Raw genomic sequence first — 15258 nt, 5'->3', positions numbered from 1 at the left:
AAAAATACAAACTTAAGATATAAAACTTAAAGTCCTTTGAACAAAAACAGATTAACAAAAACAAATCAGTGTTGCCAACAGGGACGCTGTAGAGTGCCCTCTGGTGGACAAACTATGCAACGCCAACCCTCATAATGTTGTCCGTTTTAATTTTGTAAATATTAATTTATCAGAATCATTTATTTGCCATTATAAATGATTGAATGAATGAATATTTTAAAAGAAAAATTGAATTGGCCATTAGAAAATGCCAATACCGATAGATCAGGAAATGCCTAATATCGGTTATTGGCTATTATCGGTCAGGCTGTGAATGGAGCTTGTGGTGGGATTCCGTTTCCCTAATAGAAAAAACAACTGCCTTGTTCTAATCTTTGCTCTTTTTTTTCTTATGACTTTCTGCGAATTGTACCTCTTAAGATTATGAAAACCTAAAAAAAATCGGAACTAGAAAAATCCCTCTTTGACTGAACTGGTTGCAGCATAGTTTAAAGGGGTCTACTTGCTGTGAATCACTGGTTTAGATGATGTTTCACCCTGACAAGAATAAATTTGCGGGAATTACTGTATACCATACTGGAATGCCATCTAAAAATATTAGAATCAGCCCCAGAAACCTTCATTTTTGTAGGTTTGCAGATTTAAACATATACTATCTTTCTCCTTTTGCCAAACCATATTAAGGTTTTCAAAAATGATTCATTATCACCATTATTGTGTTTGTGTGTCCTCAGGACCTCCAAGGGTGTCTGAGAAGGTTGCTCACAGACAGATGGCCCGGCTCGGGAGCGCCATTAAGTTGCCGTGTCCAGTGGAAGGAGACCCTCCACCCCTCATAATGTGGACCAAAGATGGGCGCAACATCCACAGCGGCTGGATCCGTTTCCGTATGCTCCGCATGGGCTTGAAGATCAAGGAGGTGGAGGCAGATGACACTGGGACTTACATCTGCAAAGCAACCAACGGCTTTGGTAGCGTGAACATCAACTATACCCTCATCGTCATCGGTGAGTGCAAATGGAGTTGTGTGTATTACATTAAACTGTTTGTAAAACATGTTGCTCGCGTTCCTGAGATGAGATCATTGAGGGTTGTGAATGTGTCAGTCTTGTTAAAAATTCAAACTTTGTTCAACATCTATTAAACACATGAAGTCACCTGTCTGGTAACTAAAACCAGAGATCATGGCCGTGAGTCACTCTCCCCTGATTTGTACGATCAAGACCGCATCATCTTCCACCGTGGTGAAGCCTTAGTTGTAATACTTTCCTGGAGTCAAAAATCTCACCACAGTTCAAATGTTAAAAGACAGCATCACTAACAGAGGTCGAGGTCTAAAACAAGTGGATTTATGGATTTATGGTTGATCCTCTCAGCTATTAAATGTGTTACAGCCCCTACTTCTTCCTGCCCAAAGTCAACAGCGGCATGAGATATTGTTTCATACTACTTCATCCTCTGTGACTCAAATGGATCTCAAGCTCTTCCTTTTCCTTAGGCTATACTCTGTGGAGGCAAGAGGTCTGCAGCTCAGCAATAAGAAACACATTCAGTGTAAGAGTGCCGGTTTGTCTTCAGACTCTCTCACAGCTCTTGAATTGGGCCGGGAGGATTAAGCCACAGTTTGACCCAGTGTGTAACTCGTTTGTTCATGTGCATACAGTGCATTTCCTCTGCACTAGAGCAGAGCATGATGAATGAGCGGAGTGGAGCGCAAAGGCTATGTTTAGTCTAATTACTCTAAGATGCCTAATTAGGGCCAGAGTCTGTGCGCTCGCTCGCTCTCTCGCAGGAGGAGTTGCAGCCTGGTCTTGTGACAGCCAGGCTTCAGAAGAAGAACCATAATCAGGCAGATGTGGAAAACACAGAGCACTTCAGAAAGCAGTGCTTTTTGTAGTAAAACATGCTCATGAGTCTGGACCAAAGTTTATTTTAGGGTCCCCCTCAATATGAAGTTGCCAGTGAGTTCAAAGAGAGGGTGTCTGCTGATTGTGCTAAAATGAAAGGTTGGAGATGAAGGCACAGAGCCAGCTATAATGTCAACGTTCATACTACAGTTGTGCTATATAGTATTAAAGTCAGATGTGCCTTTGTCTGGGTCTACATTGAATTTTAGGAGAATTCTGTGTTTTTTATATACACTAAATACATCTTTGTGGAACACATTCAAAATCAATCATGTGATGGACAACCACTATGTCATTTTAAGTTGGGTTCAAGACTCTGTTGATTGAAGAAAGTCATTGGTGCATATTAATGTGATGTAGGATTTTCCACTGCAGAAAGTAAATGTAGAATCTTGTGGGGAGTGGAGTCAATGTGTATAGAAACAAAAAAGTAGCGTCACAATGTCATATAGGTTCTCGGCATTATTACAAGACAATAAATTAGAAAAGGCAAGATTTTCTCATGATTTAGGTGTGCTCATTGTTAAAACATCTGAGTTTGAAATAGCTGAAATGCTATAGTTGTAATTTAAGTGGCAGTCGAAATACAAATACTGAAATAAGTTGAATTAGCAGTTAAAATAGAAGTGCTAAAATATGTACTGTAGGATGTGTCAATTGAAGTGAATATCATGAAAGAAATTAGGGCAAGTTCAATAAACTAGGAAACAATGGCAGTTAGACCGTTGGCTTAAGTGTCTGCACTGAAAGAATTTGGAGAAAAACGTATGTTGAACCTCCCAAAAAAAGATGTTCAGATTAAGAATCAGGATAATAATAGAAGAATGAGTTTGCATTGCTGAAGGAAAGCGCACTAATGAATAAAGCAGATACAAAAATGACAGACCCAGTCAACAATAAAAGGAAATGAAAAAAAAATATGTCCTCTCTACATGAGGTATGATGAAATGTCGATTTTTCTTAGGTCCCAAAAATTTTCCATGAGGAAAACCTATCTTCCAAAGTACCATTTGATCTACTGAGCATAGACTCAAATCTGAAGCTTCTGCTACTTTGCAACGAGTCAAAAATAATAATGGATGCCGCAATCACACACTATAATAACTGGAAATGCACATTTTGATATATTTGGTATTTCAAATCTGTCCCCGAATAAACATAGACCAGGAGACAAAGGAATTGCTGAACTAAACTATGCACCTAGGACTTGACTCAGGATGGTCTGGTGGAGGTACAGCTTATCATCCAGGTTCCCATTTCCATTCTTAGCAACTGTAACTAGATGGTGTACGTTGGGGCTGAGCAAAAGGAGAAGAAACTTAGTAGTACCTCATGAATTTGGAGAGTGGTGTTTTCTTTTGGAATTTACAAAACCAAAAACAAGACCAGAAGTGCAAGGAACAGGTTAAACAGTGTTTATCTGCAAACGATGGCACGCTTGGCTAACAGCTTTACTGTAGCTAACTACCTAGAGTAATTTAGTGAAGTAACCAAGATTTGCTATCACACTTTCTAGAATTGTTGTGAGTTATTATTTCATATAAACCAGAGGAACAGAAATTTGTTTGTGCTGTGACCTTCTTAGAGGTCTTCGTAAACTGGGAAAGAGGTTGCATAAACATAGGCAAACACAAATAAGGGAAAAAGGGTCAACTGACCACTGAGCTCTTCAAACTATTTTTTGAAATACATTTTGGAATTAATACTGCTCAGCACATGGAATTTGTTTTTGGATTAAATATTGATTTAACGATGGGAGATTTTAATAGATTACAGATAACTACATTCACACATGCAATTAATCTTGGTGATAGATAAAAATGTTTTCCCTGCGGTGTGTTTATCTGACAGATAAATTGTCTGGTTTGGCTTCTGCTGCAGTGCGACTGAGTGAGAATGAAGACTTCAATAAAGACAGTTTAAGACGGATGTGAAGAAGCTGGCAGGGACCTCGGGGAGATCAGTTCAACCTGACTGCATGCGTTGCTCCCACTTGGTGATTACGTTAGGAAAAAATACCATTGAAAGTTCAATCATAAGTCTTTTTTTATCAGTCTTTTTGCCCTTAGAAGTAAAGAGACCTTCTAGGCTGTCTCTTAATCCTGATCTGGTTTGTTCCATTTCCTAGTTGTCCTCTGGTGGTAGTGAGTGTGTGACAGACCGACTGGAGATATTCAACAGCCAGACTCCAACTCACAAGCACACCCCCTTCTCTCTTTCTGCTCTCTTGTCCATCATCCCATTAGCCACTGGCAGGTCATCCCTGCAGTTTGTTTTTATAGATAATTGTTCCATCAAAGCTGCATTGCATTCTGTGTGCCTTTTTGCCACAAAGATTAGGGGGCCTCATTGTCAAAATACTTTCAGAATTTAAGTCAGCCAAATAGTCTGCAATTATCATGAGCAACACTTTCCATTAGAATCACCTAATTGTTTGCCATTTAGTTGCATGCAGTTAACTGCAGTGGGCTGCTGGGAGGCCTATTATGTTGCTCAAAAAGATCAGAGGAGAGAGATTATTTATTTGAGATACTGTAAATGAGGGGTAACTCCCAGCATAGCTCCACATACAGTATCCATCATGTAAGTTTATTATTTTTGCTAGATCACAAAATGAAAAAGTAAAAGAAGCAACTGCAGTCAGTTATGGTACCAGTCAGGGGAGAAGGGTCGATGAAAACCTCGGAGCTTCAAGTTCAAGGACCAACATGAAGAGCATAACATTTTAAACATTGCCTGGGACCCAGCAGAGAAGCCAAGCAAAAGAAAGACAGTAAGATAAAGAGACAGTGAAGACGTGGAGTGAGATTGGAAGTTAGAGAGTGAGGGGTTTTGCAGTGTGATGTAAGGGGGGGTTCCACTTGGAGAGATATCCCATCTGCTAGCGGACAGCCTGTCCTCCCCTGAGCTATCTGAAGAATCTTGTCAGTCAGTGCAATATGGCGCCTCCCCAATCCTTCCAGCTGGCTGTTTGGGCCCTGTTTGGGGTGGTCTCTTGACAACTGGCCCCATCACCTCCCAGCAACCCCACCAGGACAGGCCGATGCATGCAGCGACCTCTCTGTCCTCAGCTGCTCAGTCTACAGCAGGCTTCATATATTAGCATTAACATGGGATTGTCATATTAACATTTATAGGATTGGATTTTAATGTTTATGTCTGCACAGATAATATATTACAGGGCTAATACAGGGCAGACGGCACTCATTATTTCTACATGGAGATTTTGGCTCTTGCGGCACATTTTCATTTTGCTCCTCTCTGGAGACGTTGTCAGGCCAACAGTTGGGTAAACTGCCCTGTGTGTGACTGATCACATGTGGTAGCTGTTTGGAGATTTCCAGAGTGTGATGCAAGGCCACTGCGCAAAACTTTCCCTGGACATTACAATGTCCCCAACAACATCTGGAGCTCATTGTGACCTCAAATCGTCAGGCCTTTTCCTGTGATTCAGCTGGCACAGAAAGCTAGCAGAGAGACTGTGTGTAGTGACCTGTTTCCTGTCGCTAGATTTGTGAATGAAGTGGGAAGGGATGCCGTCAGACCCTAAACGCTGTAGCAAGACCATGACCAGATTTAGGTGTATGGAAGTAGGCTGATTGCATTTTAAACAATTTAATACTTTCACCAGCATTAGGAATGCACTTTAATCATGACTTAAATTTCCGTTTGCACAACAAACCTTGGATTTATTTTTTTTACAGTGCATAAAGTACTTATTTTTGTTTGATCACTGATTCCATAATAAGTCGGAGCTTTAACTTTCTTTTCAGTACACAAGTAGGGCCTCTCATATATTTAGAGGCCTCTCTGTCAATACTCTTTTATGACTTATTTTAGTTTTCAATCTTCCAAAAATATCAAACGTATGGCAGCCATGAGATGTCATGATAACTCGCCCCTGTTGGCAGTTTAGTGAGCCAATATTGTGTAAAGACAATAGTGGCAAGGGAAAGCTTTAACAGGACAGACATATAAAGGGTGCCATTGTTCCCTAGAATTGCCTAAAAGTAGAGAGGAAATAGATTCTGGAAAGAAAGAAGTCAAAAAGAAAACCCCGGCAGTGTGGGACCATATTCTGTTTGGATTGGGAGGTTCAGGAACCGGGAGGAATGTGGAGAGCCCAAGTGAGCAACAGAGAAATATTTCTTCCAGTGAAGGCTGTTTTTTAAAGGAATGGGTTATTATAGTTGGCCAGTTAAACCCCTTCAAATAGCCATGACATCATCACTGGGCTTGGTGCTGCAAGGGACAAACAAAGGAGGGTTTGTACCCAGAGAACCCTAGAGAGCTTTGAGGGTTTCGGGGGGACTCCTACGGAAGCAGAACAAGGGGGTTAGAAGTCACATCTGGCCCCTTTACCTGACCCAATCAAACCCTGAGAGGGAATCAAGTGTGCCAAACTACATCTAGAAAAATCCAACTTGAGGCTGCACTCAGTGCACTGCACTGAACTCAAAATCACAAAGAGATACAAAAGGTACAAAATTGGCTGGTAGTTTTTCCCATTTTGAATTGTTATTAAAGCCTACAGTTTACCTGTGATATTATTCTGTCTTTCCCTTGACTTATGGTTGGTAAGTTTGTTAGAAAAGCTAAGAATGGCTTGGACTATTTTATATGAATTGACAGCTCAGTATTATCAGATAAAATCATTTAACAGCAGTCTGTCTTCAATAATCATCTGCTTCATGTCTCTTCCTGCACAGAATGGCAGATATTGGTGAGGAACCCATTCTGCTCTGTTAATTCATCAATGCTTATCTCAAAAAGTTGATACTCATCACAAATCGCCGATTAGGTTTCACTCATTATATTTTCTCTAAGCCCTGTCTTAGCTCTGCTGCATGATGTCAGCCTATGACATACACTCCACAGCTGTCTCCTGGAACTGGGCTTATGAAAACTGATCATATTACTTCTAAATGCTACAGAGTATGACCTGAGCATGCTCCCCTCTCAGAGGAGCCTATCTATAAATGCTAAATTTACTATGATGGAGCCAAGAACACTTTGCTGGGCCTGTTTGGTGTTGGGTCGTTGCCATAGGAGCTGTGACAGTGACACTGTTGACAATTAACAATGGGATTCTAATGAAAAGTTAACAGACTTAGAAGTAGCAATATACCTAGAATTCCATAGCGTATGCACACTGCCCTTAATATTGCCATACAAACTTTAAAAAAAAGCATTTATAATGATATAATAAACATGGGGTTGATGATAACTTACTGTTTTAAGCTATAGTGCGAAACTATTTAATAGTAATGAACGTGTGTTACATTCAAGCCATTGCCAAATGAGTCGATTAAAAGCTAATTAAGCCTATCAGCGCCACAAAACACACTCTGTATTACCCAGTATGGCTATGTTTACAAAATGGTGTAGTCTGGTGACTTTCACCTGCAGAAGCTCGAGCGATGCGTTTCACCACCGAGAAAGAAAACAGCAGTGTTCAGCTTTGGAGAAGAAGACAACATAACAATTACAAGATAATCACCTGTTCTGAGAAATCATCATCATCATCATGTTTTTTTAATCATCTGTGTCCTCTTTGATTCTTTGATTTGACGAACTAACAACTACTAGCAACTGCGTGGATGACGGGAGGGGGTGGTGCTTGATCACTGAGACAGAAACTATGCACTATAGCTTTAATGCTTCAGATTCATGTCCATGCATAATACATATGCACAATTCTGTGCCTCAAGATTTACTTTATCTTCACTGCAAAAGAACTCCTGACTGTTTGATTGGGACTCAACTGTTGACTAACTGTTGTCCTGCTATGTTGACAGATGACTCGGGTTCTGATAAAACAGGGCCCGGGGCGGCTGGTGGAGCAGAGTCTGACCAGGGCACTGATGGCTTGGCAGAAAAACTTGGTAAGAGCTCTGTTGGCATGTTACAAATTGTGCAGTGGTAAATTAACCGAACCATCCCAGTTTTATCCTATTTATCACAAGTCTCATCTAAATATTTTGCAAACCATCCTGCTGTGTTTTTTTGATTTCTGGATCTATTTTTCTTCTGTCAGCTGAAGTAATGTGTCCACAGATAAGTTAAGTAACTAAATCTTTCCTCTTCTGTCCCATAAAGTGCGTCCCCGCTTCACCCAGCCTGCTAAGATGAGAAAACGGGTGATAGCTCGTCCTGTTGGCAGTTCAGTGCGGCTCAAATGCACCGCCAGTGGAAATCCTCGACCGGACATTGTGTGGCTGAAGGACGACAGACTGTTGACGGAGCAGGAGGTCGGCGAGGGCCGTCAGAAGAAGTGGACTCTGAGTCTGAAGAACCTGACACCAGAGCACAGTGGCAGATACACCTGCAGGGTCTCTAATCGGGCTGGGGAAATCAACGCCACATATAAAGTTGAGGTCATACGTGAGTATCCCACAGAGAGGCTGAGCTGTACGCATACCAAACATATTCACCTGGAAATAGTAATGCTAACAGATGAGGCAGAGCTGATTAAATTAAACGAGTACTGCTGTTTGTGGATTATGTTTGTGATCCTTCATACATTGCTGCAGTAAATTAAAACAGCGTAATCTTGGGCGCCTGGGTAGTTCACCTGGTAGAGTGCGCGTCCGTATACATAGAGGCTCATTCCTCAACGCAGCAGCCCAGGGTTCGACTCTGGCATGCAGCCCTTTGCTGCAGGTCATTCCCCCTTTCATGTCTTCAGCTTTCCTTTACAAATAAAGGCCTAAAAATGCCCAAATCTTTTGTTAAAAAACAGAATAATCTCTTTATAAGTGGGTCTGAGTTTGACTCAGGAAGAACAGGAGTAGGTAGATCTCTCTGCTCTACCTACTCCTGAAGTCTGATTGCGATCAGCAGGTCTTATTCATATCCTTGCTGCATGGATGAATGTGCTTGTGTAATCATGTATATGAGAAGCATATTGAGGAAGCGGGCTTGAGACTGAGGGCTCGTGCCCTGGTGTTTGCACAGGGGGGAGAGAAGGGAGACTGTTCAACTCAGAGACCCTCCACCCAATCTGGAGCTGATTAAAGCCCAGCTGTCTGCCAGACCCCCCCGACCCCCTCCCTTTTCCATGAGAAATGTGTGCTGTACAACCAGGAGCAAAGAAAGAGAGGAAACTAATCACACGTACTTCTTGTGTTACATGTGGTATTGCTCCCTCTCTGTCAATTATAAGTTCTAAGCCCAAGGCTAATAACAGTATGGACAACTAAGACCTCTTCTATCCACAGAAGGGCTGTCATGTCAAAAAATGTGACCGTTTTTTTCTATGGTCTATGCAGAAAGGACAAACTCCAAGCCTATTTTGACTGGCACACACCCGGTCAACACGACGGTGGACTACGGAGGCACCACTTCGTTTCAGTGTAAAGTGAGGAGTGACGTTAAGCCGATCATTCAGTGGCTCAAACGTGTGGAGTCCAACGAGGAAAGTCGCTACAACTCTACCATTGAGGTGGGAGACCACCAATTCGTGGTGCTGCCCACGGGGGAGGTGTGGTCCCGACCCGACGGCTCCTACCTCAACAAGCTGCTCATTACCCGTGCCAAGGAGGAGGACGCTGGCATGTATATCTGCTTAGGCGCCAACACCATGGGCTACAGCTTCCGCAGCGCCTTCCTCACTGTGCTGCCAGGTGAGGCCTGGGGAATGTCTGTTTACAGCCACAACAGCAGGCAGTTTTACAAACTTACTGCAGACAAACAAATTAGCAGCTTGGATCTGTGCTAGCTACGTTTTATGTGGTCTAGTGCACATGGCATAATTCTATCAGAGAAATGTCAAACTGAAATGAAAACGAGACTAGAGACGCACGTCAGCAAAAGTACTAATGAGGACAAATGACAACAAAGCAATGTTAGCAATGTTTTGTCACCTGTTTTATATCAGTATCATGTTATTCTCCACCAAATAAATGAAAACCCATTCTTTTAGGGTTGAGTTTCCTTTTCTCTGTAAATAAACTGAAGGAAATGGATAAAGTAAGCATTTAAAGCTGAAACAATTATACGATGAACCAATTAGTTTACAAAAAATAATCACAAACTTTATCGATTGAATATGTAAGTCAGTTTTCAAGTAAAAAAAACTGCTTTTACTACTGCTTTTTCAGTTTTATATAATTTTACATTAAACAATTTTATTTGACAAAACGTTTTAAACTAGCTGGTTGCAGAGGTGTCAGTGGTCTTCCTCAGTCATCACATGAGCCAAGGATTGAACCTGTCTCGGTTCAAAGGTTTTTTCAGACCTTTTGATTTACTAAATGCTCAAAAAACAGAATCAACGGATTCATTGATTGGGGAAATTATCTTTTGTGTCAGGCCTTAAGCACTTCACCTGTGTAATAAACAAACTCTTGGCAACATTCAACATTTGGAAATCTGTTCTGATTTTATTTTTGGCCCTTATCTTTTGCAGACACGGAGCCTCCCATCACGCCCATGCTCCCGCCAGCCTCCAGCTCCCTCCCCTGGCCTGTCATCATTGGCATCCCAGCTGGAATAGTGTTCATCTTTGGCACAGTGCTGCTGTGGTTCTGCCAGAGCAGAAAGCACTGCCCCCCTCCGAGTTCTCCAGCTGCACAGGTACTGCAGAGTCCCCACCGGTTGCCATATCGAGAGCGGGACCGGGGTTGCGTGGCTCCGTCCTCCAGCTCCTCCAGCCCAGAGAAAGACTGCATGAGCTCCATGCACTATGAGGAGTACCTGGCACAGCAGCAGCTGCTCCTCACCCAGGGAGGATCAACAATCCCCCCTAAAATCTACCCCAAAATCTACACTGACATTCACACACACACTCATTCCCACGTGGACGGGAAAGTACATCAGCATCAACACATTCATTTTCAGTGTTAGCCTTAGTGCCAAATATCCGCCATTAACTGCTCCAGTATCTCAGAGGGACAATGAGCTGTGGACTGATCAACAGCTCCTGAGCGACGCTCACCTGCCATTACTCTTTAAAAACTCTTCTCATAGCTAGAGATTGTTGGGAGTGTGTGCAAGTGGGGAAAAACAGTGGCCAGTAGTACACACCTTGTGTTTTTACATCCAAACATCCATATTTGGTGCTTTTTTTTTTATCTGTCAGATTCTCACACCACTAAAAATCCATTAATCCTTGTTGTGCACTTAATACAAAAAGTACAAGGACATATTTTTGCGTGTGAGCGTAATCACAGCTGTTTAGGCCAGCTGAAAGGTCTCCCACAGTAGCTGAATTTTGCCTTTTCCTACTTGAGGTGTAGCCAAAAATGGAGGTTAGGTTTTACCTTTCTAGCTGTTAGATCGCAGAGGCTCCATATATTCTGCCTGGTAATAAAGATGAAAATGGTACTCAAGATTTACATAAGGGCTGGTTTTGTGCCCTACTCAGGTAGTCCTTTTGTCTGTTAAAGATGCATGTTTGGAATGCTGACCACTATTCTTTTATTATCTTATTCCATCCCTCACTTTTGTTCTCTTGTAAAAGTGATAGAGAGTAAACTGGTAAGTATACTTGCCTGAGACTGCAAGGGATAGAAGAATTGTGCTTCCGTGTTAACTGAATTAGTCTTCATTATCATTTTAACTTTTTCTTTATGGCAGGTTTCCAACATTGGTCAGTAGCATGTTGAGATAACACAACAGAGGATGCCAACTCCAACCACAGTGTATGAAGCTGTTGTCATTTTTAATCAAACTGAGTCATGAATATTTAATTTATTTTGCTAAAAAAAAAAAAGTGTATCAAAGGTTTATTTTTCAGAGTAAGGCATTTTACATATCTATGTAATGTTATTAAAGTATACTATTGTTGTGTATAGTACATTTTCAGTACTTTGTCACCGAGTTTAATCACATGTAGTTCATGCTAATATTTAGGTATTTTTGTATGTAATTGGTTGTATTGACTATCTTGTATGATGTATTCTGTTCACAGCTCAAAAACTAAATCCATCTAAAGTTTGATGGTTTGGTAGTTTGATTAAATGACCTGAAACAAGTTAGTCACACGCCTCACGAAGATGAATGCACTTGTTTAATTTATATTCTTCAAAGGCTGCCATTAACAAGGGTGAAACAAATCTGTGTGAATAAGATAACTTCAGTGGCGGTTACCCGTTTGAAAACATAAGGGCTGGGTACAGACAGGTCATCTTTCTTCTTTTGAGCGAGTGTCTGCTGAGGGTGACGCAGAGGGCAGCCAGCAGAGGGACAGAAGTTGCTGGGATGAATGACTGAATAGATACAGACACAAGAGCTGTCTCACACTCCTTTTTAGATGAGTGATGGCTCCTGCAAGACTATACCGAGTGACTAGCATCTTTTCCCATTTAAGTGACTCAACCCTCTCCGTCTCCCCTCTGGTCCGCACTACCACCTCATTCAACTCCAATCTAGGTAGGATTTCCTTTCACCATTTAGGAAGTGCATTGTCCTGCCTCTGCGAGTGATGTGACAGGACCCTGTGATTGCACAGGAAAGAAGGGGAGCATTGTATCAGGTGAGCTTGTTTTGTTGTAAGCATTATAGGATGGGGGTGAGTTTCAGCTCCAGACAGATGAGGGGTGAGTGCACTGAATACCTGCATTTGTGTTTAAAGTAGAAATGCTACACAGAACAAAAGGTTAGATTTTAAACAACCATGTTACTTTTTGATGCATAAATAAGGATTCAAATCCAAAACACTGATGACAAGATTTGCAAACATTATGAAGGTAAATACTGCCCCCTAGTGGTTTGTAGTCATGCAGAAAATAAGACAAGACAGTTTAATAATGATAAACTCACTTTATTGTTTTTTTTTACAGTATAAGAACATTGACAACAAGACAAACTACACAAATAAATGATCTGGACATCCAAAAAAAGAAAAGATGACATTCAAATATACAATATTTACAAAATGAGCTCAACCCTTCTGGACTTTTGTAATAAGTTCATCACAAAGTTTGGTGAGCTCTTCTGCCTCCTTCTCCTGTGTATATATATATAAGAGAGAGGAAAAAAAAAAAAGGTAAATTAGAACATTTCATATCTTTATCTTCAAGACCTCTGTAAATATGCACCATCTAATTTAAATTTTGACTTACCTTCTGGTCCAGGCTCTTCTCCAGTGACTGCACCTTCAGCTGCTCCCGCCGCAGCTGGGCTTGGAGTGCAGATGTCTCAGCCTTGTTCTTGGACCGCACCTCAGCAATCTCTTCATTTGCACTTAAAATGAACAATAAGTGTCAGAAACGGCAAGTCTTGCAAATTACACTATACACAATTAACACAGTAGTCCGGACTGATCTCATGAAATGGCATATGCATGACACACCAATTCCGTTTTTTGGAGTGTTATCAAGACACGTGCGCTTTTTAGCTCAATTATCAATGCCATTTTGCCTCCATTGACTTACATTACTTTGCGATGGCGTTTGAATCTACGCCAAAGCGAGTAGTGTGAAAGGGCGATAGGAAGGTTGGTCGCGGTGGCGAATGGTAAAACACAGGACTTTTACCCAGGAGACCGGGGATCGCGTGTCACGTTTCTTAAACTCAACTGTCAAGTTTGTTCTTCTTTTCCTAAACCCAACCCGCGTATCATGTTTCCTAAACAGTCACCTTCTTTTCGTGATAACACGGCAAGTGGTGTGTATGTTTATGCCACTCAAAATGTGTACAGCTAACACGGCAATCGGCTCAAGAAAGTCAGCGTGTACGTTTACGGATCATGTTGCAGTAGTCAGGTTTCTTACTGGGAAATTTTCTCCTCGGCATGGGCTTTAAGGGTCTGGTAGCGCTGCTCCTCCTTTTTGATCCTTGCCAGATAGTCCTGGGCATAGGCTTTCAGAGTCTCTTCATTCTGGGGAAAGGGCACACACACATCAATTTACCAATCAAACTGCAACAGCTTTTGTTTAAAGCTCAATGTCATGCATTTGTTGTTTATAACGGGGCAAGCGTTGACTTTTTCCTAACCTTTTTGTAGCCTTCAACAACATCCTTGTACTTCTCCAATCTCTTGAAAAGGTCAGAGAAAGATCTCTCCATGGTGTTCAGGTCACTGGACACTTGCTCCTTCTCCAGCAGGGCCTCCATGAGTTTCGCCTGAGCCACCTCCCTCTCCTTCTCTTGATCAGCTGGGTACAAGAACATTTAAGATCTCTCGTTAACACACAAATGCCAATCATTTATCAAAAATCCTTAAGACTGACGTGTACATCATTTATATGAACTTACCCATCATTTTGGCAATCATGAGCTCAAATTCTGCAATTATTTTCCTGTGGGGAAAAAGGCTTGTCAAACGTCTTGAAAACACTGAATTAAAATGACAAAAACTACATTGAACAAACCACAGCTTACCTCATTTCTTGACCATCGTCAAAAATCTTTTTATACTTTGCGCTCCATTGCTCTTCTATTTCCTTTGCCTATTTGAGAAAATACAAACCAAGTTATTTCATTATTGAGAACACCTTTTCCAACCTACAAGCCGTTTAAAATCAGGGGGCAACTTTATTTAATTTAAAGTCTTATAGTTAATGTTTTACAATGTCAAATTTGTACAAAACCATTCATTTTAAGAGGATATATTTGGGAGCTTGATTCATCACAACTCTCTTTTTTATAGAATAGTCAACAGACTTGGGGCTATCACTTATATTTCAGTGATTACAATTGCTACCGAACTGAATACTGCGCCTAATGCGTGTTTAAAAAAAGATTAACTATTTATGGAATATTCACCTCAGAAAATGATGAAAGACTCAGCTGACAACCTTGGAAGCTAAACAATTGACATTTGCCGGTTAACACATTTTTTTATATTAGATGCTTGTGTTTAATCCAGAATGCATTGTGGTTACTTTGTTTGAATCAGATTACTCTAAACTGCTCCAGGGAATGTTTAGAAAAACCACACCATCAACAAGGTCTAGTATGTTTTTTCTAGTCTGAACAAAGGAACTGCATTCACCTAGACCTAAGCAAAGTGACTTCAAATGGAAATGTTCTTCCATTGCTGTTATTTGTCAAATCAAAAAACATTGAGCAGAACATACTTCTGCCTGGACCCTGGCAATGGCTGCATCCAGGTCTTTCTGACTGTACTTCAGCACTTCTATAATGGAGCCCTCGGTGTTTGCTGGTTGGAGGAAAGGGGGGACAAGGTTCGCAAGGACTGGAGGAGCCTAGACGAAAGTTCCAGTGTAAATAAATCAAGTCAGAAGCATTGAATGTCGTTTCCAAAACGACCACTTATAAAAAGGTCACCAGGTACAGTCAATGGTGGCATTCGGAGCGTGACTTACTGAGGCTGTAGCATCATCAAACAGTTTAAAATCATTATTCTGTTGTCCATGTGCAGTCTTTTCTGCCATCTGTGGAT

At 41.3% G+C, this 15258-nt stretch overlaps 2 protein-coding genes across 3 annotated transcripts in view; one reads left to right on the top strand and one right to left on the bottom strand.

Annotated features, from left to right (window-relative positions):
• The window catches only part of LOC116670113 (fibroblast growth factor receptor-like 1), a 28803-nt gene extending 16916 nt beyond the window's left edge, over positions 1–11887 (top strand). The window contains exons 3-7 of the mRNA XM_032500438.1: positions 735–1007; positions 7706–7792; positions 8007–8291; positions 9179–9532; positions 10318–11887. Of these exons, the coding sequence (XP_032356329.1) occupies positions 735–1007; positions 7706–7792; positions 8007–8291; positions 9179–9532; positions 10318–10754 (1436 nt within the window). The 3' untranslated portion in view covers positions 10755–11887. The remainder of the gene's footprint in view (positions 1–734; positions 1008–7705; positions 7793–8006; positions 8292–9178; positions 9533–10317) is intronic.
• A 769-nt stretch (positions 11888–12656) lies between these two features.
• The window catches only part of tacc3 (transforming, acidic coiled-coil containing protein 3), a 7727-nt gene continuing 5125 nt past the window's right edge, over positions 12657–15258 (bottom strand). For both annotated transcript variants that reach the window (XM_032500436.1, XM_032500437.1), the window contains exons 11-18: positions 15182–15258; positions 14933–15061; positions 14235–14302; positions 14109–14152; positions 13848–14008; positions 13625–13731; positions 12974–13094; positions 12657–12858 (exon numbers count right to left, since the gene is read on the bottom strand). The exon at positions 15182–15258 is cut by the window's right edge and continues 2 nt beyond it. In XM_032500436.1, the coding sequence (XP_032356327.1) occupies positions 12793–12858; positions 12974–13094; positions 13625–13731; positions 13848–14008; positions 14109–14152; positions 14235–14302; positions 14933–15061; positions 15182–15258 (773 nt within the window). In that variant the 3' untranslated portion in view covers positions 12657–12792. The remainder of the gene's footprint in view (positions 12859–12973; positions 13095–13624; positions 13732–13847; positions 14009–14108; positions 14153–14234; positions 14303–14932; positions 15062–15181) is intronic.

Source organism: Etheostoma spectabile, chromosome 20 (genome assembly GCF_008692095.1).
Source record: "Etheostoma spectabile isolate EspeVRDwgs_2016 chromosome 20, UIUC_Espe_1.0, whole genome shotgun sequence".
Classification (NCBI taxonomy): domain Eukaryota; kingdom Metazoa; phylum Chordata; class Actinopteri; order Perciformes; family Percidae; genus Etheostoma; species Etheostoma spectabile.
This window is presented reverse-complemented; position numbering and strand designations above follow the sequence as displayed.